Raw genomic sequence first — 25,195 nt, forward strand, 5'->3', positions numbered from 1 at the left:
TCCTGCAATACTGGGAGTTAATAAATTCAAAAGAAAAAGGAATTTCATCGAAAGGAATTAAAAACCTAATTACACAAGCCCCATTTTGTTTTTGAATATAATATCCTTAGAAGAAATAAAATCAATCTGATGCCCTATCTTCCAAAAGATGATGTTACATATTCACAGTGTATTGACAGCAGACTCTATCCATTCCCCTAAAATTTGACTTTTACCTCTGTGCTTCAGTTCCATGTCACCATGAATTATTAGGTTTACAAAAGTCTAGACACTGCTTGTGGGCAAGCACTTTTTATCAATGTCATTTTGACATTCCAGATATTCCACAGTTTTGCTGTCCACCAGCTTGATTCCAGATGGAATAAATAAAAGCTATCCGATGATGATACTGCAATGGTCCTGGACCTTTATGAGGCGAAGTGTGCTTGTCTGGACAAGTTTCAGTACCGGACGTGGTTCACTCAGGAACACACATGGTAGAGAAGAGAAATACAGTGCGGGACAAACTCCATATGCAAATCCTTCCCGGGGAGGTCGGGGAATGCTCCATGGTGATGCTTGGCCGGTACACTGACTAGAAGGAAGTTCAAGACAAACTGTCTCTTCCTTCACCTTAGGATCACAATATATTCTCTACTATCACTGTTCTGAACAGTTATAGCATTAATTTGTAGCACTTAAATCTCACAAATGCCCCTTAGTGACTCAGGCTTCTCCCCTCCTTAATCCTTCGTCCCAGCAGCTTCCCATATATGGATTTACAGACTTGCGCCTGTTCACCGAATGTCATGGTATACAAATGATACATAAATCAGAGTGGAAAGTATTAAGTTACCAAGAAAATAAACCAGGGGGCAATTGATCTGTAAATTACATTCTTTAAAACTTCTGTTAAAAAGAACATAAGGCGCCGGGCGCGGTGGCTCAAGCCTGTAATCCCAGCACTTTGGGAGGCCGAGGCGGGCGGATCACAAGGTCAGGAGATCGAGACCATCCTGGCTAACACGGTGAAACCCCGTCTCTACTAAAAAGTACAAAAAACTAGCCGGGCGAGGTGGCGGGCGCCTGTAGTCCCAGCTACTCAGGAGGCTGAGGCAGGAGAATGGCGTGAACCTGGGAGGCGGAGCTTGCAGTGAGCTGAGATCTGGCCACTGCACTCCAGCTTGGGCGACAGAGCGAGACTCCGTCTCAAAAAAAAAAAAAAAAAAAAAAAAAAAAAAAAAAAAGAACATAAGGCAAAAACAGAATCCTGTGCCTTGTGTTTCTCTCCCTTTTGACTTGAAACTTCCTAAACAATTACAGGTTTGTTTGTTCTTTCATGCTGGGAGGATGCTGGCCCTTTTTCCCTGCTCATACGGGGACTGGGAAGCACCTATAACTTACTCTCTGCATTCTGTTTTGTCAATGGCAACAAAGGGACAACTAGATGTATAGTCCTCAGACTAGGCTCTGTTTGCTCCAAGATTCCCCATTCTCTGGCTGGGGACTTTGAGCTGCCAGGAAGTCAATGCTGAAGCTGTGTTTTTACAGCTATGTTATTATAGCTTTATGGCTGTGTTATTACAGGCCATGACACGTAATAACATTATTGTGTTAACATTTATATGTATTATCTCATTTAATTCTCATAATTCCATGAGCTGAATACTATTATTACTCACCCCTATTTTATCCGTGAAAAAACAGAGGCATAGAGAGGTGAAGCAACTTGCTCAAAATCGTATCCCTAAAAAGCAGTGGAGCTGGAATTTAAACTCTGCTAGTCTGACTCCTATTCTTAATCCTTGGTTGATGAGCATTGCTGCCAATGTCCTATCAGCCCCATCTTCATGGGGTGGGGGTGATATCCTCTATAGAATTTTGACTGCTTACTCCCCTAGCTCATACCTTGGGTGACAGAATAAAGAGAGAAATGAAGTGAGCTGTGAAGACGGCTGACAAAGTTGTCCACAGAACTTTTCTCCCATGATTCTGATGCAAATGAACCAAACATAAAAATCCAACCCCAAATATTCACAGTTAGCAACCAAAGAAAGAAAAGGGCATAACTGAAAACAATACACGTAAAAATCCAGTGCTTGAGAAAAGGGATGAAAAATTCTGCAGCAGAGCAGAGAGGCATGGCTGCCCCGCCCCCAGAACTACATGGGTGTGTCAACACAGGGAAATGAACTCTTCAGTAGTTCTCTCTGCCAAGATGGTGAGCTGGTGGCTGAGCCTCAAGGTGGAGGCGCATGCCAAGAAGCTGTGGCCCAAGTCCAGGAGGGAGAAGCCTAAAGTGGAACTCAGTCAGCTCTATGGTTCACCAGTGATTTTTAAGCAGCCTCTTCCTTAAAGGCCTGGAAGGTTAATTAAGGGTCAGGCCAGACCTTACTCTTCAGAGATCCCCATCCCTGACCGCCAGAGTAGGTGGGAGAGGTGGGAGCACTTATAGGTGGGAGCTCAGGTTAATGAAGTGAACTTAGCACAGAGGACCCTTAACTACAGTGAGTAACCTGGGAGATGGTAAGTTTCCTTCCTTACCTTCTTCAAACCCATCCCGGAATGAGCCTGAACGGCTCATGGTTCTGCTCTTCTCATCCAGGGACATGGAGCTATTCCGGAAGCGGCTGTCAGTGTATGGATCATACTGCCCATCAGCATTGGAGAGGCTGTGGGTCCTCAGCATGGTCGGGTTGGACAAGCTCATCTGGGTGACAGTGGTGGGACTCGCTGGAATAAAAGGAATAGACTGAAAAGGTTAGACATTCATATCTCTGTTAAAATCCTGGTTGGGGACAAAGAGAAGACTGCTTATTGTTAGCCATATGTGTTCCTGCCAACTCTTCTTCCATCTGTTTTCTAAAAGGTAGTCCCATCAGCATTTGAGTTACACACTGGGAGCTAAAAATAAGAGTGGAAAGGCAGGTCAGCTCCAAAGCAAGGCTCTGGGCCTCAGCTTTTCAACTTGGCACGTTCAGACAGGCCAGTGTCACCTTCCAGGCATGAGCTAATTACTCCTCAGGCTCATCTGGAATGATTTTCTCTAAAGCCAAAAGCCCAAAATAGTCTAACCAGGCTTTTGATCAGATGGGAAGCATTTGTGCATGACAAGAATCTCCTGCCTCAAAGAGTTATGGCTGGGAAAGAACAGTATGAACACAGGTCCCATTGCCTCAGATGGTGGACATTTAATAATGGTGTATAAAGAGTTTTAATGCAAGGAAGGCACATTTGTCTCAGCTAAAACTAGCTTTCTTATGAAAATCCTGTCCATTTGAGTCATGTGCAATATTTTCAGAGGTACTCATTTAGTCAATCAGAAATGAAGAGTTAAACCTCACTTGACTATAAGCCATCTCTATCCTTAAAGACTCTGAATTTGTTATTCACTATATTCAGAAAAGGCTGCCTCTCTAAAGAGTGGGAAGAGATTAGAAAAGATTTCTCACCCGCTATCAGTCCTTCAAGGCTCAGCTCCTACCCTGCCACCTTCACATAACCTCTGCCTGTAACTCCAGCCAGCACTAATCTTTCCTTTTTCTAAATGTGTCTAATACTTGCTATCTAATTATATTCAGCTTTTACACAGTTTCATGTAAAGCTTTGGATTGTTCTCTTTTACCCTGTTATACAGGTGTGCACTGATGTGTTTGTCTTCCTGAAAAAGAATTCCATTGACATGTCAGCAGGGACTGTGACATAAATTCTTTTTCTTTCCCCACTGTGCCAGTCAAAGCATTATGTCAGAAGTAGGCATTGTTAAGAATACCTATTCAATCAAAACTTAACTTTTATTTCCAACTTAATAAAGTAATGAGGATGACCTAACATGGGATATGCGATAAAATCTATTTCTTCAGAGGTCTTAGAAAGAGAATGCATTCTTTTTAAGAATGTGATAATTGGCCGGGCGTGGTGGCTCACGCGTGTAATCCCAGCACTTTGGGAGGCCGAGGTGGGCGGATCACAAGGTCAGGAGATCGAGACCACGGTGAAACCCCGTCTCTACTAAAAATACAAAAAATTAGCCAGGTGTGGTGGCGGGCGCCTGTAGTCCCAGCTACTCAGGAGGCTGAGGCAGGAGAATGGCGTGAACCCGGGAGGCGGAGCTTGCAGTGAGCCAAGATCGCGCCACTGCACTCCAGCCTGGGGGACAGAGCGAGACTCCGTCTCAAAAAAAAAAAAAAAAGAAAAGAATGTGATAACATGTTCTTTGCCATAGCCTACCTATATCAACCAAATAAAGAAAATTATTGATTAGAGTATCAAAAACTTTACTATTTTCTCTATTTGTTTTGCTATCAATCTCCTGTAATCAAACTATATTGCCGAGAGCTAATCAGACACTGAGCAGTATGTGACTATATGGCTGTTTCACAATATAAGATAACTCAAGTGATGGGTGCACCAAAATCTCAGAAATCACCACTAAAGAACTTATCCATGTAACCAAAAACCACGTGTTCCCCAAAAAACTATTGAAATAAAAATATATTATATATATAAGATAAACACTGTCCTAGGGAGCTGATCAATATAGCTAATGACAAGTGGCTACTCACCAAGCTGGGAAAAGTTGAATCTTGTTCCAGAGGGAGAAGTCACGCTGGAGCCAGAGGAAAAGGGGGAATTGGAAGCGGTGTCCTGCAGGCCTCCTGCAGAGTGGGACCGTAACCATTCTTTTGCATCTTCTTGTGTGCGAAGCTGGGAGGTGGGAGTATACCTGAACAGACAGAAATCAAGCCAGAATTAACTATGAACAACGCTTATTAAAATGAACTCTGTGGAGTTGATGGTAAATATATAAAAAGAAAACATATATTCAAAGATGATTTTTTAAAAATCAGATCACTACACACCCGGAAACTTACAAAGTTTCTCAAAACCTTTTTTCTATTTGCCTGTGTTTGGGGAAAATGACTATTCCTTTCAGTTTGGAGGGAACACACAAGGGAAGAAGATTGGTAAATGCTCAGAAGAGCCGTCACTGGGCGTATCTGTAACATGTTGCTTCATGACAGTGTCATGTCAAAGCCCCCACCTTGACAGGACTGAAGCAACAAAATGAGTTGCTGTTAGAGCTTTGAGGGAGTTTTAATTAGACAACTCATGGCATCTGCCATTCTACAGCACAAATAAACGACCATGAATCACAGCATATGAAAAAGCAGACATACAAAGCAAGGTTTGAAGACACTGATGTTTATAGTAGTTATTGTAATAGAGCATGAACAAATCTTCATAAAAGCAACCCCAAATCATTGGGTTTTATAGGAGAGGGTCTTCAGAAGTTATGTGGTCCACCTCATTTATTCTGAAATGTATATGGCGATGATTTATTGAACACCTACAACGTGTTAGGTGTCTTCATGCACATTATCGTTACCAAAGCCTCAGATCTACTCAGCAACATAGATGCCATCATTCCCATTTTACATTCAGGGAAGGTAAGGACCCTGCTGGTAGTCACAGAGTTGAGATTTCAATCCATGTTTGATTTTTAAAATGCTTGCTGTTTTCATTATGCTCATAAGTAGCATCTGAAACTTCTTTCTTTTCTTTCTTTCTTTTCTTTCTTTCTTTTCTTTCTTTCTCCTTCCTTCCTTCCTTCCTTCCTTCCTTCCTTCCTTCCTTCCTTCCTTTTCTTTCTTTCTTTCTTTCTTTCTTTCTTTCTTTCTTTCTTTCTTTCTTTCTTTCTTTCTTTCTTTCTTTCTTTCTTTCTTTCTTTCTCTTTCTCTCTTTCTCTCTTTCTCTCTTTCTCTCTTTCTCTCTTTCTCTCTTTCTTTCTTTCTTTCTTTCTCGAGATATAGTCTTGCTCTATTGCCCAGGCTGGAATGAGGTGGCACGATCCTGGCTCACCGCAACCACTGCCTCTTGGGTTCAAGTGATTCTCCCACCTCAGCTTCCCGAGCAGCTGGGACTATAGGCATGTGCCACCATGCCCAGCTAATTTTTTGTATTTTTAGTAGAGACAGGGTTTTGTCATGTTGGCCAGGCTGGTCTCGAACTGCTGACCTCAAGTGATCCACCTACCTCGGCCTCCCAAAGTGCTGGGATTACAGGCATTAGCCACTGCATCTGGCCTGCATCTGAAATTTCTGAGTGCCAAGTGGCCAGGGTACCCTCGGACTTATGTATTATGGAGTGACTACTAATTATGTCAATAGAGGGATTCTTTGGGCTTAAGGAAAGATGTTCTCAGTGTGTTCGTACTGGATGTTCATGTGTATGGAGTGGGTGAGCTAGACAAGGAAGAGTCAGAGTGAGAGGGACCACAGAAATGTTTCTTCCTTAATGTTTTTACTATATCTGACAGACATGCAACTTTCCAGGTCACATCAATTGCCTGAAAATAGCCTGTCTTGTATCTCTATTCTGAATTTTTAAAAAACCAGACCTACATAATTTTGATAGGCTAGACCTGCTACAGAAGTATACCCACCATTTCAAAATGTTAACATTTAGAAGTTAGCTTCCTCTCAGGGCACCAGTGGGGCATCAAAGTCCAACTCACAGTGAGAGTGGCCGTGAGTTTAGCATCTTGCACTGGCATGGTTGCTGACAAGCAGCTCATAGGCACGACTGAAACTGGTAAGTACAAAAAGGCCTTGCCAAGGCCCCCACTAAGGCCACACTGCTCAACTCCCTCCTGCAGGACGACTGTTGGGAGATTGTAATACTTTCCCTCTTAGATTCTCAGCATTGGCTTTACTCAGAGGCTCCCACTGAAAGGAAGCATTGATACCTACCTCACATTACTGTACAGAATGCTCTCAGTCTTAAGAGCTGCAGGTTATTAACTACAGACATACATGACAGCAATGAAACATTTCATTCCAAGTTCCATTTTATGCGAAAGCACTTACTGCTTAGTGCAGGGTGAAGCTGATGCTACAAGGCACGTGGTGTTTAGAAAGCAGGAGAAATGACGGCTGCAACCATCAGACAGCAAGATCACGGGGGAGGCATTAGCAAACTGAAGTTTCTCTGATTGGCAAAGTGATATAGATGGTGTGAGCAAAGGTGACTTATAGCATCTTGTTTTGCCAGGACTAGCATCAAAAATGAACCTGAGCCACCACTTACCAGGAATGGAAAGACAGTCCTTCCTGGGAGTCTTTTCTTTATTATCCACCAAAAAATGATCACACCCAGGTCTTGTTGGGCATTGAAAGTGGACCAATTTTCCATTAGAATATTTAGACAAGTGCAAACTATCTGTCTAGCAATTTTGTATGGGCAGAAAAGTTAAATATTTTCAAATTTGGGGAAAATACTCCTTTCCTCTTGTGCTTTTGTCCCAGCTTACCAATCAGTATGCTATAAGTCATGTCCTTTCTCTTGGAAGACAGCCATATGAACAGAATGGTCATGGTGAAGTGCTCAGAAATTAAACCCATTGGCCCCAGAAGTAGCAATGACTGCTCCCTGGGCTTGCCCAGGGATGTTTTTCATGAGATGGTTTTACCACAGTAAGCCTGAAAAAGCACAGCCCCTGTTCAAGCAAGTAAGCTGACAAATGGAGAGTGAGAACAAGAGGGTGCAAGGGAAGCCGTCATCCAAAAGGTCCTGCTGTGGTGGTCAAAGCGGGGACCCCGGCCCAGTCCAAACCCCCACCAGCCATGAAGGAGTCACACAGCCAAGCTCCAAAGCCACAACAGATGGCACAGATGCAAGGGGGAAACACAGATACCTGAGTCCTTTCTTAGGCAAAGTGTTCCTATCAAGGTGCGGGTCACTGTAGGAAAGTTAAAACAAAAATAAGAACTTCAGAGCAGCACACAGAAGGCAGGAAGAGGGAAAGCTAGGGAGGAGGCTTAAGGGCCCTGGAGAGAGAGGCGCACATCACCAGGAAGTGCCTTATCCAGCTAGGCATGCAATGCAACACATCCGCATCCGTGGAAAACAAAAGAAACCCAGTCCTCAGCCTGAGCTGACACCAGCGCGTACTTTACCCCGGGTTACCAGGAAGCCTGAGTCCCTTAACCCCAATTGTTCCTCCTTTTCCACAGATTCAAAGCAAAACTCAGGGGTTGCCCCACCTCAAAGCAGAGGTCCTGTGCCTTCTGCTGCCCAGGGGCACTCTGCACCAACACGGCTTCTCAGAGAGAGGGATGCCCACTTCCCCGCACCCCTAACTCTGGCCCACCCCCTAAATGCCACTGGCAATGACTTCAAGTGGGAGAAGGGACTTGCTGGAGGTTTCAAGAGGCCAGCAGTCTGCATATTTGGAATTCATCTGTAACGAAGTGAATTCCAGGTCCCTCTCCATTTCTGCGGCCCAGGCGTAGCTAGGAGCTGAGTCCTGGGTGGGGCATGTTACAACTTGCTGGCTGATAAAGTCAAAGCATTTGGATCTCTAAAGACCAACGGTTTAAAGGCTTGGTTTGTGAGCTGACAAAAACAAAGTTTTCACTGGTGATGGGGTGAAGGTTTTTTTTTTTTGTTTTTTGTTTTTTTTACTGGCAGGAGACAACATCTGCTTGTTTTGTTTGGCCAAGCCATCACTCCCCCACAACATTAAGGTCAGTATCCATCTCTGAGGCCCACCCACAGCTGGGGGCAAACGCAAGCGTGTACATTCGTAAAGTCTTAACACTCTACACATTCTTTTTCATTATCATCGCAGGAAATGGGCACACAGAACACAACAGTCTGTAAGACATAATGAGCCAAACTTCAGCAAAGGATTCTGAAAGGGAAAAGAGGCAGCTACATGGGGAGGGGTAGACAAAGGTGAGGGCCAAGCTACACAGTGGGTGGTAGGTCAATTCTGGGCTTGGGGGTGGGGGTGGCAAAAGGAATGGGAAGGAAGCTGAAAAGCAGGAACATGCCACAGGAGGCCACAAGAGATGCAAGCGAGAGCTTCTGCTGCCCCAGATCAAGTGGCAGGGTTTGAGGTTGCCTTCCCAAAACGGGAATGAAGGGGCCAGCCCAACTCCACCTCTCCCTGGGCTTTAGCAGACAGAGGAATAGACTCTCACTGGCATGTCCATGTGTCACAAAGTACACTAGAACCACAAACACAAGCAGGAGCCTTAGGCCAACAGCCTCGCACAAGACATCTGGCTTGACAACGAATGGGCAGAAGAACCTAGAGGCTCGGTGGGTCCCCGGCCTGCAATGTCATTACCTGTCCTGTTTCCTGGGCAGAGTACTTCTGCAGAACTTAGGGCTAGCAGCAGGGGAAGAGAGAGGGCTAGAAGTCCAGGCAGGTAGAAAACAAGAGAAGGAACATTAGCTTGGAAGAAAGGAGATGTGTTGTTATATACATTTTTCTCATTCCCCATGCTGATCCTCGCTTTCTTCCCTATATGCAGAAACTGGACACCTTTATCGCTGCTGCAGTGAAATCCAGGGCTCTGAGAACACTTTTAATTTCCTGATTTCCTATCAGTCCAGGAGGAGGGTGTTTGCCACGATGACAACAAATCTACCCAGCTGTCTAAAGAGCGTCCTACTCCACGCTCCATGGCTGCACCCAGTCACCCGCTCTGCTTGCACAATTACAAGGGGAGGGAAAAGAAGCTGTTGATGCACAAACAGGATAAAACTGAAGGATTTCAAAAGCTGAATGCCACTTCAAATGGTAGCATACATCTGCCCCCGAGAGACTGAGCAGCTCCAAGCACCAAGAATAACCACAGAGGAAAAGATAACAGGGAGCAGAGCCAAGCTTGATTCCATCCCAAACTGGCTTCCCCATGAAACACAGCAGAAATTAGAAAGAGAAATCTCACAGGCAAAGGCTATTCGACATTTGGGATTCCTAAGCTAATCTTTTTACTTTTGGAAGGGTGTCTTTCTGAGAAAGTCAGCCAGAGGCACAGCACCAACCTTTCTGACAGTGTGGTCTTCACACTGTTGGTTCTGACAAAGGGAGTCAAGGAGTCATCCTTGGAGGAGGTGATGAGGCCAGTGGAAGAATTGTGGCTGGGGCCCCCTCCACTGCTGAGGGAGATGTCGATGGACTCACAGCTGGTGTGGAGGCTGCTGACAGACTGAAAGCCCAGGCCATCCTTGCTAACTGCGGAGGAGCTGCTGGCGTTGGTGCCCCAGGTGAGGCTGTTGGAAGGGGCCGAGTGGGCTGAGCTGGGGCTGGAGGCTAGCGGAGACTGGTTGAGGTCCACATTCTTGCTGTAGAGAGGACTGCTGCTCCCGCTGCTCAGGACACCACTGCCTGACGGGGAGTCTAGGTTACCTTGCTGAGTCATGGTGGCATGAGGATTGGAGATGACCACCGAATTTTTCATGTTTTCAGCTGTGGCGATGGGCACTTGCTTGGTAGCCTTCCCACCAAAGAGTCTGTGAAGAGACAAAGGGTTGTGTAAGTTGAACACGCTGTGCCAAGGGGCACCGGACTATTAAAGAAGGGTAGGGCAGAGGAGTTGGTGAGAATTCCTGGGGAAGGAAGCACAGCCATCCCTACTGAAATGGCTAAAGGTACTTCAGGGAAAGGTCGGCCATAAAGCGGGCCTAGATACTAGTTTATCACAGGCTGCCGTCTTCAAGTTCTAAGCTGCAGTGGAGACTCTGACTCCATCTGAGCCAAAGAGCCATGGGTAAGAATTTTCTACAGGCCTATTCACATTACACTGGGCCAAGATCTTGCTTCTCTTTCTTTCAATAAATAGACTAACTAGAAAATTGCCCTGGCCCAGGAAGATGGTTGTCTTCAACATGTCTGTCTCCACGGCCCCAGGCATAAAGCAGGCACACAGTTTATGACAGCTGAACTCTAAGGGATTTGGTTTCTTGACCTCTGAGCACAATACATAGAATCAAGAGCATGAATCTAGATCTGGAGGGGCCTGGGAAAAGTATCTTCAGAGATTTATCCACAATAGAAAGTGCAACTGGAAAGATGTATATTTTGAAGCCAGAGAGCTTACTTATCTAGTGACATACATGGAAATCTTGTTGGGTTCACAAGACATCAGACCAGACACACTGGGTGTGAACTGTGTCTCTGTGACAGACACATAGAAATGTCATTCTACATCACCTCCCCTGCTCATGGCCAAAAACATGCCATCAGACTATAAGGAATGACATAAATGCCCCCTCTTCCACTGGCAGAGAGCTCTCTGGTAGAGTGTTGAAATTATCTTAAAGTCAGAGAATTGTCCACATTCTAGTAATGCAAAGGCTCTATTACACTCACTAAAACCTGTGTGGAGTGAGTATCTCACAAGTGACAAAACTACTACATATTTCTGATACGCAGGTTGCCTTGGGTGCTCAAAGTGGTGACAGTTTGATCTCTGTCCTCTCCAAACAGTCCTATAAATCTCAAGTATTGTAAAGACAATCAATCAATCCTTACTACAGTGTGTGGCGGTGGCAGAAGGGAAACACTTTGTGTCTGGTGACAATCAGGGAATGAAATATCCTAATGTAGAATCTTGGCTTTAGAATGCTTACATACTTCCAGTGATGACAGGGATCTCGTTACTTCAAAGGGTAACTTGCGCCATTGCCAAGCACTTCCAATTATTGGAAAACCCTAATCTCATCCACTTTTTTTTTCTGACTTTTGCATATTGCTCCTCATCCTACTATGCATGACTATATACAAAAGTCTAATCTTCGGTCTGTTAGTCCTTCAAATCATTTGAAGAGAATTATCTATCACATTTCACCAAAGATTTTTCTTCTCCATACTAATACACATCAAGAAAACTGTGAATACCTCAACGATTTAGGAATAAATGTAATTTACCAGGAATTGGCCGAAAGGTGTTCAATGTAGAGCCCTAGAAGCTGCATGCATTTTCAAGCCTTCTATTATACTAGCCTAAGGGTCTAGTAAAATGCCTTTGTAGTTAGTAAAGGAAATCTATAATACCAACGAGTGAATATTACATATAATACTTGAGGCAAGAAACAGAGAAAATTTTCATTTACAAGGCAATCTGTTAAAACAACAAAGAACAGCCCAACAGACTTACCCCTGGAAAAAAAATCATTACTGAAATTCTAATAATCAAGTCTGGACAAAGAACAGTGAATTGCTTCATTACACCTTTCATGTAGAATGCTTCTTCTGAAGTCTTTTCAAACATTCCTGTTCATCCCCAAAATATTATACGTGTGCCTATAATTTTTATTTTCTCACTGCTTGATTTTCTTTCCTTGGGACTTATTCTTTCTTATAAGAAATTTCCTGGGAAAGTAGGATGAACTGTAACCTAGCAGTTGTAGTTTGAGAAGGGTCCAATGGATATTATAATAAGATAATACAAACAGGCAAAAGTTGAATAAATTTAAAAGAAACTTAAAACGAGTGAATAATTTTTTTATGTCTAGAGCTTCCACCCGGTGTGAAAATGTGGGGAAATGATGTCTATTTAAGGTAATAGGAAATCAATTTCTCTTTTTCAGAAACATTTCTTCTTTAAGAGCGGTGTGTGTGTGTGTGTATGTGGTGGGGAGGGAGAAGTTAAAATTTCAGACTGACTTGGAATTCTGGAGTAGTGTAAAAGTGTATGTGGGGACACTGGGGTTTGTGAGTAAAGGAAGGAGCTGGTCAGGATCACTGCTTGCCATAACGAGGAAGCTCAGTTGCAGAATTATTAACACAAGAAAAAAAAGTATGTGCTCCCCTGAGCTACCCACCCAGGTCCAAGGGTGTATCAAGACCTCATTCTGGGTTGGATGGTAGCTAACTTTTTTTCTTTTTCTGTTTTTTTTGAGATGAAGTCTCGCTCGTCACCAGGCTGGAGTGCAGTGGTATGACCTTGGCTCACTGCAACCTCCGCCTCCCAGGTTCAAGTGATTCTTCTGCCTCAGCTTCCTGAGTAGCTGGGACTACAGGTGCACACCACCACGCCCGGCTAATTTTTTTGTATTTTTAGGAGAGAAGGGGTTTCACCATCTTGGCCAGGCTGGTCTCGAACTCCTGACCTCGTGAACCACCTGCCTCAGCCTCCCAAAGTGCTGGGATTACAGACATGAGCCACTGTGCCCAGCGGTAACTATCTTCTATTGAGTGCATACTACAACCAGATATGGCTACAAAGATGCATCTTTACAAAAACCCTGACAAAAAGGTATCATCATCCCCATTTTACAGGTGAGGAAACTAAGGCAGAATTGTTAAGAAAGGTTATATGGCAGCTAATTAAAATGGAACTAAGATTTGATTCCAAGATGATTGATTCCAGAGGCCTAACTTTTTCATCCCAACATGGGAAAATAGTCAACTGCAAAACTGTCAGCAGGATCTGCCCAAACAGCTTTACCGGACGACTAAAGTGGAGAAAAACAGAGGGTGCTTCAACTAAGAAACAGGAAATTACTAAATCCATTCTCTGTATTCTGGTTCTGCTCAGCACCATTAATGTACTCACTTACCTGCGGAGTGTGGGAGAGGCCACATCTGGGTACTTGGCTCCAGGCTGGAGACCAGCCTGAGCCGGGCTGGACACAGGCTGGGCTGCCGGGTTCACTTTCACCGAGTTACAGGAAGCCACACTCTCGTTGTCTGATGAGATGCCTTTCTCCTTATCTGTTTGGTTGACCAGACCTGGTAGAGAGCTGCCTAGGGCTGTTTTGGAAGGCTCCCTCAGTTTGGGCACTGGCAGGCCTGCGGACTTGCTGCTGATGTTGGAATCTATGCTGCTGGTGCTAGACCTGTTCCCAGCCCCATTCCGGCTGGTGGACTTACTGGGCCTTGGCAAACTCCGGTACTGAAGGTTTGTCCGGGAGCTGAGGGCCAGATACCCGTCATCCTGATTCTGAGCCCCGTCCATGCTTGACTTCCGACCAGCAGACCGACTGATGAGTGCAGATGACTTCGGTATTTTGCCCAGTGTGGCTGACCTGCTGGTGACAGTGGCCCCACTGGCTGTGATCATGGCCAGACCAGCGGCAGAACCACTCTGCTTCTTGAACCCAAAGCTGTTGGCATTGGCAGTGGGTGTCCTAGAGCTGTTGGGGAGGGGCTTTTTGGATTCGTCACCACTGCTCCGGCCTGCATCTGATGGGGAGCGCTTCACCTGGGAGGCTTTAGGAGAAAGCCTTCCTTTCTCAGACACCTTTGCATCGTCTGTTTTTCCTAAGAGAGAGATCAGCAAGATTAGCCTGCAAGCCAAGAGCCCAGCTCATCCATCTCGTCTGTTTAAGATGCTCCCCTCCTCTGAAGAGCTGGTTCACTTTTCCCTTGGGGAGGCAGAGGAAAGAGCTTTTTATAAAAATAATATAGTCTCCTAATGTACTGTGAGCCTTTTAAGAAATGTCAATAATTTTACTCATTTGCAAAGCAGTCTAAATTTACCCAGGATAAAGCAAAGCCAGCCAATCACTGATGTGTCTGGGGGGAAATAACCCCCTGCCTTTTCTGACCTTTCACCCTCTGTCCATTAAAGGGCTGTCCCTAACATGTCCAGGGGGATACCCCTGCCCTTGTTTATAAATATCCCCTAAGTCAGGAACAACATCAACTCACCATACCCACAGCTCATAAATCCATGCTGTTTAGTAGCCTGAACTGGCTGCATTAACTCACCCAGTGTCTAGTTAAACCAATTCAATATGTCTCAGCAGCCGAACCGTCTTCAGAGCTTAAGAGGCTCCCATACTTACTTCCACTTAGAAAAAGGTAGGGATGTGAAAGTGTATGGAAGCTTGTTGTTAGCAGAGTATAAATCCTGAGACAAAATATATAATGTCAAGTCCTTGCTAGAGTTAACTATGGCTTTGGTTTTCAAAATGACAACTGTAGGGCCAAGACAGGTCCGGCCTCTTACCAGTTCCTGGGGTCTTCAGTGCGCCTGCTGGGGCTGACGGCTTCGTCCTTGGCATGGTGATGCCCACCTGAGCTGTCATGCCTCGCCGCCATGAGCCTGTCTGGGAGATGACAGGATTCTTCTTGCCTGACGTGCTTTTGTCGGACTCGTCAGACACGTCAGAAGGATTCCGCCTCCACTTGGAACCTGGCTCCATTTTTATGCCGCTGTCTGAGCCTCCATCTGATTTCTTGACATCATCACCAGACCACAGTGAATTCCTCTCCACCTGTGAGTGCTTCTCAGCATCAGTCTGTGGACAGAGACTCTCTGAATTAGTCCTTCCCAAATCCCAGGCTGGGGAGCCCCTCACTCCAAGGGCAAAAATGCCAAAACACTGGAGTAGTTAAGGGAAAAATAATCATTACTTTAAAGATGTTTGGACTTTTGTACTCTGGTTATCTTGTCAGAAAGCCTGATTTTTTTTTTTTTTTTTTGGTCCAAGGAAAGTAAATAATATCAATGTATCCTTAGAATGGAATGAGGTGGCCGGGCACAGTGGCTCATGCCTATAATCCCAACATTTTGGCAGGCTGAGGTGGGAGGATCGCTTGATCCCACGAGTTTAAGACCAGCCTGGGCAACATGCAAAACCCTGTCTCTACAAAAAATAGAAAAATTAGCTGAGTGTGGTGGCACACACCTATAGTTCTAGCTACTCGGGTGGCTGAGGTGGGAGGATCACCCCGGGGAGGTGGAGGCTGCAGTGAGCCATGATCGCACTACTATACTCCAGCCTGGGTGACAGAACTAGACTCTGTCTCAAAAAAGAAGAAAAGAAAAGCAGAAGAAAGGAGTGAGGGAAGAGAGGAAAAGGGGCCCAGGAAAAAAGAAGGAAAGCGCCCTGGCAAGGGGAAGGGGCAGAGCAGATGGAGATGCAGTGGGAATTCAGCCACCACCTATTTTCTGCCACTTGAACAAGCCTCTCCAACTCTGGTGGCTGATCTCTAACCAGCATCCAGTCTCCTGGCCCGTTTCCCTTTGTTCTGCCTTCTTCCCATCACTCCACCGCAGTGAGATCTTTGGATCTAACACACCAAGCAAGGGAGTAAGTGAGCAAGGGTGGCTGCTGGTTCTACTCAAATCAGGGAGAGCCAGGAGCTGAGGGGAAGCACATCCTCAAATGGTTACTTCCCCCAAACGTGGAGAGCCAATGGTGCCTGCTCCGACCCCAGCATTATTTATACGCCACTGCTTTGCTCCCCTTGTGGGATTTTGTTCTGACAAGGGATATAATTAGCCAGCTTTCTTTGGAAGAGCCCTGACCTGCTGGCCATGAAACCCAGAAGGGGACAGAAGTGTGACGTTAATGATCTCCTGCAGCTAAAAGGCATAAAGCTGACCAGAATGCTTTGGAGGCCTCCTGGGGTTTGAGGCCAGTTGGAGAATGTCAGTAGTGAGAAGCAGCACAGTAAATGGGGAAGGGAGGTCAGAAGCGCTTTCAGGGTGGGTATACTAAGATACCAGTCCCATATTTGCAATGCTTAACTACCGAGAGTAGGCAAGATAGGAAATTAAAATGAACACCTGGCAAGAATCTGCCTAACGCCTGTCATCCAAGAATGGAACAAATGCCTTCCTCCATGGAATACAATGGCTGAATGGGATAAAAGCTAAAAACAGATAGGCAGCCCAAGTTCAACTGCCTCCCCCACACCACCCCAACGCCTTTTCCCCTTATGAATTCCACTCGTCCATTACAGACACCTTGTGAGTTCTTTCATTTGTTTTTTTCCAGCTAAGTATTAGTCCTCAGAGATATGAGGACAAGCACACACTTCCTGGCTATGAGAAGCTCATCATTCGGCTGTGGCAAGGGACAGAGAGAGGGGAGTTCCTACATGTGGGCCCAGGGCAGGAGCTCACTCAAAGCTTGAAGAGCGAATGAGTGAGCCAAGGAACCAGCCAAGGAACACAGGCTTTTCAGGCCACAACAGACATTAACAAAATTATCTTATCCGATCTCAGCTTCTATTTAATCAGAAAGGGTTAAGTACCAAGTACTCTTATATCTTTATCTCAATCTTACAGAAACTAAAGTTGCCCATTCTTTGTCCCAGCTACCTCAGGTCAGTTTCCTTCCTCTAAACACTTTCAGTACATTAATCCAACCAGAATTTACTCCATGCTTGCTGTCTGCCAGGCACCACGGAGGGTCAGAGAATCTGGGGATAAGACTGATTTCCCACCCATGGTGGAGCTTACAATTCAGTTAAATGCAGCAGAGATTGAATAAATAAATACAAACAAGGGTGTAATTGTAGATTACGAAGACTATCATAAGGAAAAGGACAAAGAGTCTGAGAAAGACATATAGACATTGACCTAATTTAGATGACAATGAGGTGGGTAGGCGACAGTGATCAGCTCAAAAAGAAGTACCCTAAAGAAAGAGAAGAAACTTACTTAGTAAAAGAAGGGTTTGAGGCCGAGCATACCAGGGAGAGGGAACCACAAGTGTAAAGGCCCTGAGGCAGAAAATAACTTGGCTTTGGAACATTCACTTCACAAATATTTATTGGGTGCCACTACATGCCAGGAAAGCTTATTCGCACTAGGACTACTGCAATGAGTAAGTATAAATCATTAACCTCATGGAGCTTACATTCAAGTACATTTTAACATATTCTAATATGCTCTAAGAGGTACTGAAAATTTAGCACATGCCACATCCTGGGTTACTGCATTATTTATTCTTTTAATGTTCCTATACTTACATCTCCCCAATCAAATTGTAATGGTGCTAATACTAGTAGCATTAACAACTACAATTTATTAAGTACTTACTATGTCCCAGGCACTAAGCTAAAGTGCTTGATATGTATCATTAAATTTAATCCTTATCAAAAACCTATGGAGGAAATTACAGTTAATAGTCTCAATTTCACATGACAAAACTGAGGCACAGAGTGAAAAGAAAATTTCCCAAGATCACACAGTGAGGAAGTAGAGATGCAGGAATTTCAGGAAGTCTAACTGCAGAGCCCACATCTTAACCACCATGCCACACTGCCCTCCCTGAGGATAAGTCCAGGTATATGATACATTTGTGCATACTCAGTAGCACCTAATATCTATACCCAGCAGATTCTCCTTGCATACGGGCAGGCTCCCCAACCCCAGTTCTAGAATAGCTCTAGCCTAGTCTCTGGGTGGGACCCATACAACTCCAATTCCATCAGTGGCAGAGAAAGCGCACACGCCCCTGGCCTGGGAATGTGGCTTGACTTTCTCTCTCTGGAAAGAACAATCATCCAGCCATCACATCTCCCTAGCTAGGTCCAGGGTGGTCACCTTCCCAGCTCTACTCTGAATCCTTCATGAGCTACGTGCCAGACTATAAGGTGGCATCCCTTAGGATTAAAAATGAGAAAGTCGCAGCCTCTCTGTTCCCAGAGCTCACACCAGCGGGGCCAGCCAGCAGGACATCCACATGGGGATGTACGAAGAGTTCTATCCTGCCTTCTCCTCCGTGCCTCTGCCAGTTGTTCCCATCTCAATGGTACCTCCTTTCTGAAGGGTTTTCTTCTGCCTGTTCTTGGAAGTCTATATAGTCATTTGATATCCATGCGGGAAGGTGAGGAAAGAAGCCACGCACAAGGGACTTCAGAAGGGAGGCCGATCTTCTGAGAGCAAGAGGTGAGGCCTGAGGAGCATGATGTGGGGGAAGAGTGTGGGCTTTGGGTCTGACAGATCTGGGTTCAAGTTCTGGGTGCTGCCACTCATTTGCTGTGCATGACCTTGGAGGACATTGCCTCACTTATCTGAACTTATTACCTCATGTATAAAACACGGATGATAATAAATAGGTCTCTTACAGCATTGATGGTGGACTCAATGAACTCAGTGTGGGAGGACTCAATAAACAGTGGTCCTTCTCATTACCAACTTTCCTGCCTCTGAAAATCCCCAGCACTCTGTTGTCTATCTTTATCATTTATCCCGCTTTTGTCTAGAATTAGGGAGAACAGGTACTTATCTCTTCTGCTACTGGGCCACAGGCCTTTGGAAGGCAGGGATATTCCCTCCCTGTGCCATATCCCCTGCAGATCTAGATGCTGAGCTGGCTCAAGTTTGAGCCTCAGTGACCACAGAGATAATTATCAGCATCAACATCATCACCTGCCAGTCATCCTGCCAGGCACTGTGTCCCTCCACATACATCCTGAACTCATCTTATCCCCTCAGGCTCTGTTATTATCCACATTTTACACATCAGGAAAATACAGGGCTGAAGAGGAAAAGTAACTTACCCAGCAGGTGAGCAGACGGGGGCACCCCTCCTCACCCCCAGCCAAACCCCATCCCTACATCCATGCCAACATCTAGAGAGCTCTAGGGTCATTCAAGGCCACACAAGACAGGAATCTTTGCCACATAATTCAGAATGTTATTTCCCTGAGTAGCAAAAAATAAGGTGACATGGAATTATCTTTTTCCTCCCCATATGTTATTAAAGATTTCACAGGCATTGAAAATGAGAGAAAATCTTGATGTGTGCATCTTTGCTCCTCAGCACCTGGGATGGTGCCTTCCACAGAACTGAGAGAAAATACTGAATGTACAGATGAATATGTGAGGGAGTCGCCTGTGTTTGTTAAAACCCATTGCCACCAACATCTGTCCTCAAAATAAAATACTGCAAAATAAGATGAGTTGCTTTGAGACTACAAACAAAATATATTAAGAATGTAGTCAACCTTTAGTTACTGACATGAATGGAGTCTGGAGGCAGAGGAACAGCTACCCAGGTGGCAGGGGCTGCGAAGGGAGGAAGGGAAGGAGAGGAAGGAGGAAGGGAGGGAGAGATAAGAGAAATGGAGGGAAGGAGGAAGGAAAGAAAGTAACTTCTGAGCATCCAGTCTCAGGAACCTAGAGAAGCATGTGCTGATAAAGCATTTCCCTGTTATTTTCACACGCACCCGTGGAGATGCATCTAATTAGTGTCATGTTATGGATGAGGAGGCAGAGGCTTGGAGAGAGTGATTAGTTCATCCAAGGATGTCAACGAGTGAGGAGAGCAACTCAAGATCATCTGGCTTCCAAGTCCGCATCTACTCCCTGACACTGCAATCGGCTTGGCCAACCGAACTCACCAGCTCTCCTGGAGGAGTTGCTCAAGAGGCTCTTGGGCCTGAAGCAGGGGATTCTCTGCCTGGCCCCGAGGAAACAGTGGGCACAGGAGCTGATGCTGGACAGCTGGGCACCTGGGCACCTGTGCTCTGTGGGGGGCATTCTCCATTGCTCCTCAATGTCCCCAGTGATAGCGAAGTCCCTCACAGACAAAGGGAATCTCCATTCCCAATGATCCGTCTCCTCTTCTTTCAATCAGCTACATGAGGCTGTTTCTTAGGTTTTCCAGACAATAACTTCCCTGTTCCTGGGATGCTTTAGTTATTTCTCAGAGGCTTTTCAAACAGCAAAAACCTAGGCAGGCAACCTGTCCTCAATTTGCTTTCCTGACGGACACACTGAGCCACTTCTCCCTGCCTCCCCATGTCTTGCCTGGCAGACTGTGTGCTGCTCCCCTGTTCCAGGGTAAACCAATATGTGACAGGAACCCAAATGAGGCAGAGCACAGAAGGCGCAGCTCTTGGGAAGGGTGCAACACACATCTTCCCATTGCCTGATGCTGCTCAGACAGGAGTAATGTCCCTTAGCATTCCTCAGTGTGATATGAGGGAGGAGGGTGGGAGCCTGTGAATTATGCTGATTCAAATATTTTGAGATGCTCCCTGGACAGGAACAAAGGGATTGTCACTAAAAATCCATTTAAAGAAACCGTTGCATTAGAAATCTTAGTAACTATTGGTGTAATCTGCATTTAGTTTACTCTAAGACCTACTTTTTTAAGTTTTCATTTCAATATTTTAAACTCAGGTAGTTTTATAGGAAAAACAAACCTACCCAATGAATAGTAAACTATTTACATCCCTTAAAATAACTTCTGATCTTGATCAAAAGGCATGTTTGTGCAGAATCCTGCAACCTTTTCTGATGTGACATTTATAAGATGAAAGCAAAGAGCTGGTCTAAAGAGCTGAGGCCTTGGCATTAGGCAAATTCAACTATATCAGCTAGGAAATCATGTACAAATCTGAGGTGTTTATCAATGTGGAACCAGAGATTTCAACTCCAGCTTTGCAGGAAGGGAACAAAGACAAGGACATTCTTCCAATACAGTGTTTTACTAGCTCCACCTGCATCTCAGGAGCAAGCCTCTCCTACCTTGTAAGTCAAAAAGGGAACCTCACAGATCTCTCTTTCTCTAATAAATAGCCTGCCTCCTGAATACACAGACGCAGGTGAGCAATTCCTTGGTTCCCTCCTTAGTATCTAAGGACAGTCTGGTTGTTCTTATCTTGAATATACAATAAGCCTCAGGAAAAAAAAAATTAGTGTTCACAAGAAAAGGAAAACTGGTGTCTATTGTAAACAATTGGCGTATTGTAGGTGGCAGGAACATAGCCTGGCTGGGCACTTCTGACTTGCGTCTAATCACTGATCAAACAGCGATCGGTTTGGGAAGTGTGGCCTAGGTTTTGTTTGTTTACTTTTTGTACAGTAAAGTACACAGATCTTAAATACATAGCTTGAATACATTTTAGAAAATTAACATACTTACATAACCACTGCCCAGATTAAGATACAGAGCGTTACTCATGACCCCCTTTCTAGTCATATGGGGAGTTATGATTTCTTAAAACAACTACCATGACCCACCATCACTAGGTTGGATTTCTGAACAATAATCAGAAAGTCTGGCTCAAAAGAAGAATGCAAGAAGTAACTGGGAATCCCAGGGGCAACACCTACTGTATTTCATCAGGCAGTAAACGTTTCCATTTCTGTGGGACAGAATTACTCCCACACTCTGATACATCCCTTTTTTTAGCCCTATTGTCAAAGAGACACCTTAAAAAGAAAATTGATTTCCAAATCAGCTCCTATCTGTACAAAGTAAAGCACAGTTGAGAAAGGAAGAGGCTATGAAAGGGAGTGAAAGACGGGGCAGTGCTAGTTTTGCCCCCTGCAAGGTTGCTCTGAGACTTTGTCCCAAACAGATTTTCCCAAGGGTTCGGCAAAGAGGGGGGAGGGGTACCTACAAGTGGGAAGGATCAATCATGAAAAAAATTCCAGCCTACTACGCCACTGCCACCACAGATGGCCAGTTCTCTTGCTGGTCAGTCCCAAACTGGGGACAAGCTGGGAGGATGGCACTTTAGTTTTCCACTAGTGAAATGGGCCTTTCAGAACCATCCCTTGCCAATCATGAAGGAATGGTCTGAGGGTCAGTGAACACGTCCACATGAAACTATACCACATTTGAAATGTGAAATCTGAAGGCTTAAAGTAGGAATGGAAAACTCCAGTGCCTTGGGGTCAGGCAGGTAATTTAAGGATTACAGCTGGCGAGCAGGTAGCAGCTGTGCACACTGGAGCAGGAGTGGCAGGTCTAAGGGGGTTGGATACTGGGACATCCGTTGATTGCCACCACATGGAGAATGTAGGCTCAAGGAAGCAATATCGCTGTTTTTCTCAAGAGCAACCAGAAAGACATTTTCATGTGAAATCATGTAATTCTAAAAATTTGACAGGGAATCTAGTTTAAAAGAAGGGTAATACTGTGGGCCAAATAAAACACGTCAGCAGGGGAATGTAACCCAGAGACTGAGAGTTCTCAACCACAGGTCAGGATATCCTGGCCTTCCGGTCCGGGGTTCTCAATCTTTATTTCCACCCCATCCTCCTAGAGGGATGAGACATGTGCCTGATAGCAGTGGCTCGCTGCGGCAAATAAGAGACACACACTCCGGGCCGAAAACTGCTGAAGTCCAACATCCTTTTCTGTTGTTTTTAAACAAATTATGAGACCAAGGTCCAGGGAGGAAGAGTGATTTCACAAGCCCACACAGTGAGGGTGGTGAAGCCTCCCTGCTCCCGTGTCCACCAACCCCTGCCTGACCCCTCCCTTGTGGACAGAGGTCAGGGTCAGGAGGTGAGAGCAGAGGCAGCAGGAGGCTGGGCCTCATCTCATCAGCTTGGAGATTCTGCTTGCCCCAAATGGCCCTCTTATCCCACAAGCCCAAGGTTCCCTGCTCCCAGGGGCTGCTGGAGGAGCCTGGGAGGGCCTGTGTTCCTCACCTGCACATCCAGGTTTTTTCGAGAGGAGGCAGGTGTGTTGGCATAAGAGCTGATGGAGGAGCTGGTGTTGATGTCATCAGTGCTGAGGTTGTCTATGGTGTCGCTGATGCCACTGCTGACGGAGCTGCTGTCGTCCCAGCTGCCAAGACAAACACACATCCTGAGCACCAAAACCTCAGGCTGTTCCAGTTCAGGCTGATGACAGACAAACACACACTATCCCCGAAAAGATCCAATCTTTGCCACGAAGCCCCGGACAAAGCTCTTTTGCCTCAGATGTGACTCCTCTCCATGTCAATTGTTGCTGTCTGGGATTGGAAGCTGGGTGAAGAGGCTGACAGGTACCTTCCACAAACTAAGTGCTTCCATAGCAGGGGTGGCTACAGACACTACCCATGTCCTACCCCATCCTCAACTTCATCCTGGGAACTTTATGGAAACCAATTTGTTCCTTCCCAGGCCTAGTGGCAGAGTAGGGGGAGTGAGTCTGGAGACTAGAGCTAAAAGCATGCAGGGAAGAACTCCGGAGCAAGCACCTGTCGGGGTCAGAGGGCAGAGCTGCTGTATGACTTCTGCAGACTTCACTCCCGGAATGAAACGCCGAGGGAGGGAGAGCAGCAACAGTCAGGAGAAACCTGTCAACTTGGTTAGCAGCTCTAACTCTAATAATATCCCCAAATACATCTAAAATAGATGTTCTTCATTTCCCAACCCTCCAACCAAATGAGGTCAGTCCCAAGCTGCCTAAGTCCAATCTCCTAGCAATGGTTCTTTCTTTCTTTCTTCTTCTTTTCCATCTTCCCACCTGCCAATACCACCACCACGTTTAATCTAGCACCAGGTCCTATCACCTTGCTTCCAAAACGTATCCAAACGTGCAGTTCTCTGCCCCCACTGCCACCCTGTAGTTCATGGTGCTGTTGACGGTGCCTGGGTTACTGCTAAAAGGCCAGGTGGTCTCTATGATCTGCTTCTGCTCCCTAATTGTCCATCCCCCCCGCCCCCGCAGCAGTCAGAATATCCTGTCACTCTACTGCTTAATACCCTTGAGTTGATTCTCAGAAAATTAAGAGTCCAAACTCTCCATATGGCCCCTCAAGACCCTCTAAGCTTGCCTCCTACCCTAGTCCTGTTTCGTACCCCTCTCCACTGCGACTGGCTCTGATCACATGCACTTCTGTTCCTTTCAAGCCAAGGCTGCTCTCTTCGAGGCTTTGTGCTGCTTGTCCCTCTTTCTGAACGCTTGTCCCTGCCTCCTCTCATCTTTCAGATCTCAGCTGAAGTATTACCTTCTCAGAAAAACAACCTCACTACCCATCAAGACTGTCACACTCTGTCACGTCACCCTGTGGCATTTACTCATTTGTTTGCTATGGGGTAGCAGATATGTAGCAAGCGGTCAATAAATACTTGCTAATCGAGGGCTGGGCATGGTGGCTCACACCTGTAATCCCAGCATTTGGGAAGCCAAGGCGGGTGGATCACCTGAGGTCAGGAGTTCAAGACCAGCCTGGCCAACATGGGGAAACTGCGTCTCTACTAAAAGTACAACAAAATTAGCCAGACATGGTGGCATATGCCTATAATCCCAGCTACTTGGGAAGCTGAGGCAGGATGATTGCTTGAACCTGGAGGGCAGAGATTACAGTGAGCTGAGATTGCACGACTGCACTCCAGCCTGGGCAACAGAGTAAGACTCTGTCTCAAAACAACAACAACAACAACAACAACAACAACAACAATAACAAAACTTGCTGATCGAAACTCATAGAAGTGAGAAGTCGAGTAGACAATAAAGCAAGGTTCCAAGATCAGTGTGACACTACTCTAATTGACCTATAGGGAGAAAGCGTAACTATTATTGTTTTTCTATTGCACAGGTAGAGAAAGTGAGGCTAAGAAGAAAATAGATACCCTGTACAAGGTCAGAGGGCTAGGAAGAGGCAGAGTGGATCCTGATCCAGCCATTCTGATTCCAGAACCAACTACCCTCTTTACTGTGACTGCAGACGGTTTTGTATTATGTCAATTCTCAGCACACACCAGATGTGACACAGCCCACTTTCTCAGGAGGAAGCCAGGCTTGGGAGGCCAGGCAGCCTGGTTCAAGGCCACTCAGCAGGAGTGGTAGGTCTGATACCAAACTATTGACTTAACCTCATTATTCTAGCACTCAGTCTTCCACTGTCTTGCTGAAAGCCCTACAAAGTGGCAGCGTGGAACCTGGGAAATGCTGAGTGGCTGAGATTTGAAAGCCAAGAGCACATGTGCCACACACA

The 25,195-nt window shown here is 45.6% G+C and overlaps 1 protein-coding gene across 2 annotated transcripts in view; it reads right to left on the reverse strand.

The window, feature by feature from the left end:
• Positions 1–25,195, reverse strand: part of NAV2 (neuron navigator 2) — a 411,604-nt gene that overhangs the window by 64,190 nt on the left and 322,219 nt on the right. Inside the window, exons 12-19 of one of the 2 annotated variants that reach the window (XM_030918125.1) lie at positions 22,917–23,055; positions 14,733–15,024; positions 13,339–14,041; positions 9,820–10,287; positions 9,116–9,181; positions 7,676–7,720; positions 4,545–4,705; positions 2,524–2,712 (exon numbers count right to left, since the gene is read on the reverse strand). In XM_030918125.1, the coding sequence (XP_030773985.1) occupies positions 2,524–2,712; positions 4,545–4,705; positions 7,676–7,720; positions 9,116–9,181; positions 9,820–10,287; positions 13,339–14,041; positions 14,733–15,024; positions 22,917–23,055 (2,063 nt within the window). The remainder of the gene's footprint in view (positions 1–2,523; positions 2,713–4,544; positions 4,706–7,675; positions 7,721–9,115; positions 9,182–9,819; positions 10,288–13,338; positions 14,042–14,732; positions 15,025–22,916; positions 23,056–25,195) is intronic. The other variant, XM_010388179.2, reaches the window with a different exon arrangement.

This window comes from Rhinopithecus roxellana, chromosome 15 (genome assembly GCF_007565055.1).
Source record: "Rhinopithecus roxellana isolate Shanxi Qingling chromosome 15, ASM756505v1, whole genome shotgun sequence".
Classification (NCBI taxonomy): Eukaryota; Metazoa; Chordata; class Mammalia; order Primates; family Cercopithecidae; genus Rhinopithecus; species Rhinopithecus roxellana.